Raw genomic sequence first — 9,016 nt, forward strand, 5'->3', positions numbered from 1 at the left:
CATTATGTAATACTTTAGCTATTGAAAAATAGCAGATCTACAAGCTCGTAGCGCGGCCGAGCTTGTAGGTCTGCTCTTTTTGAAAAATCGTGAAAATGTGGCAAATTTGAATATATATTCTATCAGAGCGAACTATGTGCTCCTGGGGGGGGGGGGGGGGGGGTCCCTGGAACAACATATTTTCAGATGGGGGTCGGTGGCCAATTAAATATTTTTTTGGGGGGTCCTTGACATGAAAACGTTTGAGAACCACTGACAGAAACATGGGGGTTTTTCAAGAAAACCGTCAGGATTTAGAAGACGTTTTTGTAGAATCGTCCTCAGGTCGAAATGGGTTATTATGCCTTCAAGGAAATGGTTTTGATTGTGTTACCCGAGGCTATTAGCTACTGTACTTTAATATCTCATCATGTGAGTCCATGCATGAAAGAAACCCAGTGTGTGAAGAGACCCTGGTGTGGATAACCCGTTCTGGACGGGAACCCCTTTTGGTGTTTTAAAAAAGCATTCTGTTATACTTTAACTGTTGAAAAATAGCAGATCTACAAGCTTGTAGCGCGGCACCGAGTGCCGCGCTACGAGCTTGTAGATCTGCTATTTTTTTTTAAAAACATCGTGTAAATGTGATGCGCAAATCTTTGAATGTTATTTATTCTTTCAAAGCGAACGTTTCTTAACTCAGATCTTTGCTTCTGGGGAGGGGGGGGGGGGGGGGGGTCCCTGGAACAACATATTTTCAGATGGGGGTCGGCGGCCAAATACCGATAATTCTGCTGGGGGTCCTTGAAAAAATAAACTGTTAGGATTTAGAAGACTTTTTTTTAAATAATCGGCCTCAGGTCAAAAGGGGATAATGGTGTTATTGAGATGCGAGCAGGATAGGAGGACACCCTGTGGAGTTGTGACCCCAACGCTCTCATTCTGATCAGACACCATGATTAAACCAACCCAATACCACGTCAACAACACAGGATTCTATACAAAATGTCTAAATCATGACAGTTTTCTGAAAAACCTCATGTTTCTGTGTCAGTGGTTCTCAAACTATTTCATGTCAAGGACCCCCAGAATGATCTGTATTTGACCGCCGACCCCCATCTGAAAACATGTTGTTCCAGGAACTGGGCAGGGCAGCTAAAATGAATATCACATGTATCTAAATACTGAATCGAGCAACTTAAAAACTGTCCGGATGAGTATTTGTGTGTGAAAGTGAAATATCCCTTTTAAGGCGTAAGTGAAACGGAAATGGTGGACATTTAATTTTGAAATTTCAGACGGTTTCAAGTTGAAACACCGCTCTGAAGTTTCTGAACCAATCAGAACCCATCCCTTCAGGGGATGGGACGGTAGCTAGGGACGGTAGCTATGCTACGCAGGGCAGCATGGAGTGTTTGTTTACAAGTCAGATAGTCGGCCAGCTTTACCAGTTTACTCTTATGTGGCTTATTTCTACCCTATAATGTTTTCAGAGACATATTTTAGCGTGATGATTAAAGGTATATTCAGTGATTTGACTTAATTCAAATATCACTTATTTTTTCTTTTTTTCTGGATAATCCTCCCTACTATAGAGTGTGCTGACCATATAAGGAGTTCCTCCCTGTCCCCAGTGAGCCCCTGGGGTCAAAAAACCCTAGTTTCAGTTTTGGTGGCGGGTGGCAAAGCCTTCATCCAATCAGGATGAGAGGGGCTTTCCTCCAATCATGATCGAGTGGGGGCGGGCCTTGGTGCACATGCTGTTGGCCTGTTGCACTTCCCCCCACTGTAGAGCGTGCATGTGCACATTTTGTTACCGGGGCGGACTCCGTGCTTTTCCAAATCACCAAAATCACTGAATGCTCCTTTAAGTTGAAACCGAGTAATACACTGTCTGGATGTTATCTTGAAAAACGGAGGATTTCTGTAATCAGTAGAGTAGCAGCTGTGATGGACGGATGCGCAGATATGGGGAATTAAACGGGTGAGCTTCATTTTTATTGGCTTTTATCGATGTGGGCCTCGACACGTCATCACGCAGTACGTTTTCGTTTTCAGGAAGTAATAAAACATATTTGTATGGACTTTTGATATAAAAACACACAACAATGAGAATTTGCCCATTTTTTGGCATCCATAGTTCATCCATGTTAGGTATGCCCATATGATGACCACGGATATGGTCTAAAAGTGTGAAAAACTTATTTTTCATTTCACTACACCTTTAAGATAATATTTGAAAACCAAGCCATCATGTTGTAACAGTTACAACATGATGAGCCACAGACAGACAGACAGACAGACAGACAGACAGACAGACAGACAGACAGACAGACAGACAGACAGACAGACAGACAGACAGAGGTGAGCGGTGGGCGGTGGCTCAGGGGTAGAGTGGACAGATGGTAACCGCAAGGTTGCCAGTTCGAAGCCGGGCTCCCCCAGAGTTAGTGTCGAAGTGTCCTTGAGCAAGACTCTGAACCCCTATGCACAATATATGTAAAGCGCCTTGGATAAAGGCGCTATATAAATGCACCATTTACAGACAGACAGACAGACAGACAGACAGACAGACAGACAGACAGACAGACAGACAGACAGACCTTGATGAGCTGTCCGTCTCCCGTTCCGATGAACAGCAGCGTCCAGGTCTTGTGTCTCAGCGCCAGCACTGACGTCATGGAGGCGTGTCTAAACAGCACGGCCTCTGGAGACAGCAGCTCGGGAGGATTCACCTGGAACACACACACACACGCGCACGCACGCACGCACGCACGCACGCACGCACGCACACACGCACGCACGCACGCACGCACGCACGCACGCACGCACGCACGCACGCACGCACGCACGCACACACACACACACGCACACACACATGCACACACACGCACACACAATGAAGGACCCCAAGAAAAACAAGCCCCATAGTGCTTTCTTGGGTTATGGATCATAACCTAATATAAGCCCTCAATGGAGGTTGGGTTTTTGTGCTAATTCACTTATTTCCATCGAAATAAGTAGTAAAGTGTGCAGCTTGGGATACCATTTACATTATGAAGAGAGGATATGTTTTGAGCGATTGAAATAAGCGAATTAGCACAACACCCCATAGCCCCATTCAATTCAATGCAATTCAATTCAATTCAATGCAATTCAATTCATTGAGGGCTTATGGTAGGGGAAATAGCCAATAATGTGCTTTTGCAAAAAATAACACCTGGGCCTCTTTGGTGGGGACGTAACAACTACAAAGAACACCTGGACCTCTTTGGTGGGGACGTAACAACTACAAATAACACCTGGACCTCTTTGGTGGGGACGTAACAACTACAAATAACACCTGGACCTCTTTGGTGGGAACGTAACAACTACAAATAAAAGGTAAGAAAGCCTTCTAGCATGGAATTCTCCTTTAAGTAAAACATTTTGAGTACTTGTTCCTGTGTGTTATAAGGGCTGTACCTTGTTCCATTCCTTATCACATGGAACCCACTTGCTGCAGAAGTGTGGGTCGTCGTCGCTCGCTCCTTTCGGGGTTCGGGGGCTGATATCAAAGACGGCCAGCGCCGTGTCGTCGTTGTTCGCCCCGTCCTGCGTTCGCGCGTCGCCACCACCCCTGGCCGCCGCGAACACCCCCGCCCACAGGACGCGTGAGGCGCCGCGTGGAGGAACGATCACGGACGAAGATCGCAGAAAGCTGCGCTTTCGGAACCCGCCGCCGCCGTCCTCCTCACAGCACTGCAGCGTCGCGCCGCGCAGCGACTTGAACGTTTCCGACTTGTCCTTTTTGCTCTCGAGCCAAACGAGGCGAACTTCACCACCTCCGTTTCCGTCTTCCGACGAAGACGACGGGATTCTAGAGAACATGTAAATGGTCGAGTCGATCTGAAAGCCGTCCACGAGCTCGAACTTTATGTTGGTTGGTTTGTTGGCGACGGACTGGAGTCTGGTCCAGATGTGAGGACTGCCGTGCCCGTCCGCCTCCGAGAAGATCCCGCCCAACTGCCGGTCATTGGTGTTGTGCAGGTAGACGCCGCGGTCGACCAGGATGCCACAGCTCTCGTACTTCCGCTTGGCGGCCAGGATGTACGCCTGGGTCTTCCCTCTGCTGACCTCCACCCGCACCAGGCCTCCGCTGAACATGTCGTTGGGTCCAGAGCCCAGGCTGATCTTCTCCATGTGCACCGACCTGGAGAGATAACGAATTGCATTTTTATAGCGCTTTTCCAAGTGCTCAAAGCGCTACATTCATTCATACATTGGGAGGTGAAGCGGCGCACGCACCAATCTACATAGATGGAGTCGCAGTGGAGCGCGTCAGCGAGTTCAAGTTCCTTGGCACACACATTGATGAGGACCTTAAGTGGGCTACTCACTCCACTCATGTGGTAAAAAAGGCACAACAACGCCTGTACTGCCTACGACGCTTGAAAAAGTTCAAGGTCAGCCCCCGTATCTTGAGGTCATTCTATAACTGCACCATTGAGAGCATCCTAACGGGTGGAACCATTGTGTGGTACGGGAGCTGCACTGTCCGCCAGCAGAAGGCACTACAGAGGGTAGTGAAAGCAGCCCAGCGTATCATTGGAGGTGAGCTTCCCTCCCTCCAGGGAATATACGAAAGCCGATGCGTGGCCAAGGCGAAACGGATCGTTAAAGATGTGCATCATCCCAGCAACAGCCTGTTTGAGCCATCTAGGCGGCCACGGCCAGGCAACCGGTTCCTCAGCCTCGCCAGCCGCACACAGAGACTATGGAACACGTTCTTCTTCTCCGCCATCAGACTCATGAACAGACACTGAACACTACAAGGCCCGGACTATATGGCAATATGCCTAAGGCCTTCTGCATTTTTGCAACTGTGATCTTGCACTTTCAGTAGTTGTGTACTTTAGAGATGTTAGTTTTAACCTGCACTTAGTTCTTTATACAGATTATTTTATTATTTTATTAGACTGTAGCTGTTGTATGGTCTTTTAACGCACAATGAATTTCACGTGCCTTTTACCCTGTAACTGGTATTGTTGACAATAAAGTTGAACCTTGGACCTTGAACCTTGAACCTTGAACAGTCGACGCCAGCGTCCTCACTTCCCACATTCACACACCGACGGTGGCGAGCTCACACCGACCAACTCATTGGAGGCAACGTAGGGTTCAGTGTCTTGCCCAAGGACACTTGGACATGTGGACAGGAGGAGGAGCCGGGATTCGAACCGCCGACCCAGGGATCATTGGACGACCTGCCCTACCTCCTGAGCCACAGCCGCCCTAGATAGAGATAGGGTGACCACATCCAAACTGTTCAGTTGAGGGACAGAAGAGTATCGCTTGTGTGGGACAAGTGGGACGGGGTTAGCAACCTAAAAGGCCTACTTAAGTTGCTGTATTTAAAGCATTGTGTTATGCTTTAGCTATTGAAAAATAACAGATCTACAAGCTCATAGCGCGGCACCAAGTGCAGCGCTACGAGATTGTAGATCTGCTATTTTTTGAAAAAAAATCATGAAAAATATATGTGTATATATATTCTTTCAGAGCGAACGTTTTTAACTCAAATATTTGCTTCTGAGGTGTCCCTGGAACAACATATTTTCAGATGAGGGTCAGTGGCAAAATACATATATTTTTGGGGGTCCTTGACATGAAATGTTTGAGAACGACTGACATAGAAACATGTTTTTTTTCAGAAAACTGTCAGGATTTAGAAGACATTTGTAGAATCGTCCGCAGGTCTAAATGGGTTAAATGCCTTCAGGTCATATTTGACGACAGGCCTAATATTGCGTTTTATTTTGTTATTAACCCTGTAAGATCCGGATATATTTCTACCTGCAAAAATTGATTTCAACCTTTTATTACTACTTTGTACTACTAGTACTAGTACTAGTACTAGTACTAGTACTAGTACTTTGCAGAGGAAAATATGTAAAAAAATAAATTAAAAAAAAGGAAAAAAAAGAAAAGTTGTATGCAAATTTTATGCACATTTATAAAACAAATATTATATATATTTTTACATTTGGGGGATATCTTTCACAATAATAAATGTCGTCTCACATTTTGTTATGTTGGTCATGGGTGGTATGACTTCATTGGTGCTGTATAGGGGATATTTCTCATGATATGTCTCAAGCTTAAAAAAGCGTCTTGCAGGAAAAGAGACAATGAGAGAGCTTTGGAACAGAAATCCTACTATTAGGGGACTAACTATTAGGGCATTCGAACACTGATGCCTGGTAGACTTACAGTAAGCAAGAACAACACATGGTGATACATACAATACATCAAAATAGTCATCAAGAATTATATGTAAGCTATAGAACCTAACAGTTGAATATCTATATAATGAAACTAAGCGTATAAACTATATAGAGTGCTACTGTATGTATACATAAAATGCTATCTAAATTGTGGGGCAGGGTCTCAATTTGTCTCAATTTGTGGGACGCCTGAAAAGTAGGGATGCACGATTAATCGGTAGCATAATCAGAATAGGCCATATCGGTATCGGAACGGTCCCAAAATAAGACAGATTATTTAATCGGTTTTCACCAGCAACAAAATAAATAAAAGTGAAAACATAATCTAAATGTAATTTGTGCACTCATCTTGTGAAAACAGACACTTGGAAAAGAGTATATGCTAAATTATTGATTGATTGAATACTTTATTAACAGGCTTTGGGCCAATAAACCCCTATATGGCCTATAGGCTTGTTTCCATTGTGGTCCTCTTATCTGTATAATATCGGAATCGGTCAGAATCGGTATCGGCAGAATATGACCCTGCAGATAATCGGAGATCGGATATCGGTCATGATTTCATGGAAATGAGAAGGCAGACACGCGGTCACCCTACCTGCGGACGTCCTTCAGGTCCAGCAGCTCGCAGTAGTCGCATCCTCGCAGCGTCTCGCCACAGAGCACCAGCGTGCCGTTCTCCACGAACGGCACCATCAGGTTGACCACGAAGTAGACCTCGTTCTCACCGGGGTGGCGGTGGTCCTCCCCGTCCTCTGGGACGAGCGCTGCACAATTAATCCAAAAAAAGAGATCTACATTCAGAACTAGTTGTCTGTCCAGTTCATTTTAGTTACTCTGATCCAGAACTAGTTGTCTGTCCAGTTCATTTTAGTTACTCTTATGTTGTTTTGCTACAAGAGAGAGACTTTAACCCATTCTGGACATGAACCCCCTTTGGTGTTTTAAGCATTATTATTATACTTTAGCTGTTGAAAAATAGCAGATCTACAAGCTCGTAGCGTGGCACCGAGTGCCACGCTACGAGCTTGTAGATCTGCTATTTTTTGAAAAGTTGTGCAAATGTGGTGCAAATCTTTGAATAAATATTCTTTCAGAGGGAATGTTTTTAACTCAAATCTTTGCCTATTCGGCCGAAAGCTGAATGAGACGAAAATGCATTTTTTGCCATTTTTAGCCTAATATTTTCTGCGACCGAATATTCGGTGCATCACTAAAACATTTTCATGGTAAACAATGAGAATCGTGTGAGAATCGTGATCTCAACTCTCTTTCAACCCATTTCGACCTGAGACCAGATTCATAAAACCCCATGTTTCTATGTCAGTGGGTGCTCAACCTTTTTCATGTCAAGGACCCCCAGAATTATCTGTATTTGGCCACGGACCCCCATCTGAAAATATGTTGTTCCAGGGACCCTCCCCCCAGAAGCAAAGATTTCAGTTCAAATATATATATATATTATTCACAGTATATTCAAAGATTTGCGCCAAATTTTCACGATTTAAAAAAAAATAGCAGACCTACAAGCTCGTAGACCTACAAGCTCGTAGACCTACAAGCTTGTAGATCTGCTATTTCTCAACAGCTAAAGCATAAGATAATGCTTAAAACACCAAAAAGGGGTTCCCGCCCATGAATGGGTCAAGAGCGAGAATCGTGCCACAGCAACGTTACCCTCTGGGACCCTCTGGAAGGCGTCGTTGGTCAGGGACCCCCTCTGGGAGCGGCTCTGGAGCTCCGACAGGGTGTGGTTCAGGTGGTACAGCCTCTCCCGGGTCACCACGTACACTGAGCCGCTGGCCACCACGGCGAAGTCGCGCACGTCTCCGGCGAAAGTGAAGACTTCCCCTCCTCCTCTTCCTCCTCCTGCTGCTGGCTCCTCCCAATCCGCGCACCGAGCACTCATCACGCCCAATAGGAACAGCAGGATCAGCATGTCAGCTCCCTGTGGGGACGGACGGACAGACAGACAGACAGACAGACAGACAGACAGACAGACAGACAGTATAGCCGTTCAACCTGTGGTCCTGGGGACCACCAGTGGTCCTTGGAGGAGGTTCCAGGTGGTCCCCACATGCTCTCTAAAATGATGGCGAGTTGGTATAACCAACTTCATTTTACTCTTGAGAGCGTAAAATGAAACCAAATGGCATTTTGGTTTCATTTTTACGCTCTCAACTATTATTGTTAAAACATCTGCATTTACTTAATTTACAAGAAATCTACACAATTAAGAGAATGTAAAATCATTTTAAAAAGAAAATAATATTTCTTTGATCGAAAATTCATTTCGATCAACGTTTGCTGCCTGTTATCTCTCCTAATGGTACCAACTTCAATACAGCCTGTTATCTCTCCTAATGGTACCAACTTCAATACAACCTGTTATCTCTCCTAATGGTACCGACATCAATACAGCATGGATGGAATTGTGGACAAACCTTATCCAACGACAACAACAACAATACTCCTTAGTTGTGGGTCTGGCGAGGCAAAGATCTCATCAAATGGTGGTTCCGTGGCTCAAATGCATGAATAATTATATACATGGACCTTGATATGAAAAGTCTATTGCCACTGACGACACTCCGCTGCACTACAGCGCTGCTGTACACGGACTGACTGACTGTGGCAAAAGTCAACTGGTGGGCAGAGATAAATCATGATGCGTTCTGTAAATGGGGAACTGCGCGCTTCCTTCTGTGCGCCTTACAGAGAGAGAGAGAGAGAGAGAGAGAGAGAGAGAGAGAGAGAGAGAGAGAGAGAGA

The 9,016-nt window shown here is 45.4% G+C and overlaps 1 protein-coding gene across 1 annotated transcript in view; it reads right to left on the reverse strand.

The window, feature by feature from the left end:
- plxnc1 (plexin C1) overlaps positions 1 to 8,184 on the reverse strand; it is a gene marked incomplete at its 5' end in the record, with an annotated part of 76,867 nt that extends 68,683 nt beyond the window's left edge. Inside the window, 4 exons of the mRNA XM_079494797.1 lie at positions 2,583 to 2,714; positions 3,445 to 4,171; positions 6,844 to 7,012; positions 7,923 to 8,184. Of these exons, the coding sequence (XP_079350923.1) occupies positions 2,583 to 2,714; positions 3,445 to 4,171; positions 6,844 to 7,012; positions 7,923 to 8,184 (1,290 nt within the window). The remainder of the gene's footprint in view (positions 1 to 2,582; positions 2,715 to 3,444; positions 4,172 to 6,843; positions 7,013 to 7,922) is intronic.
- Between the last annotated feature and the right edge of the window lie 832 nt (positions 8,185 to 9,016).

The sequence above is a fragment of the Electrona antarctica genome (genome assembly GCF_951216825.1).
Source record: "Electrona antarctica genome assembly, chromosome: 23".
Taxonomy (NCBI): Eukaryota; Metazoa; Chordata; class Actinopteri; order Myctophiformes; family Myctophidae; genus Electrona; species Electrona antarctica.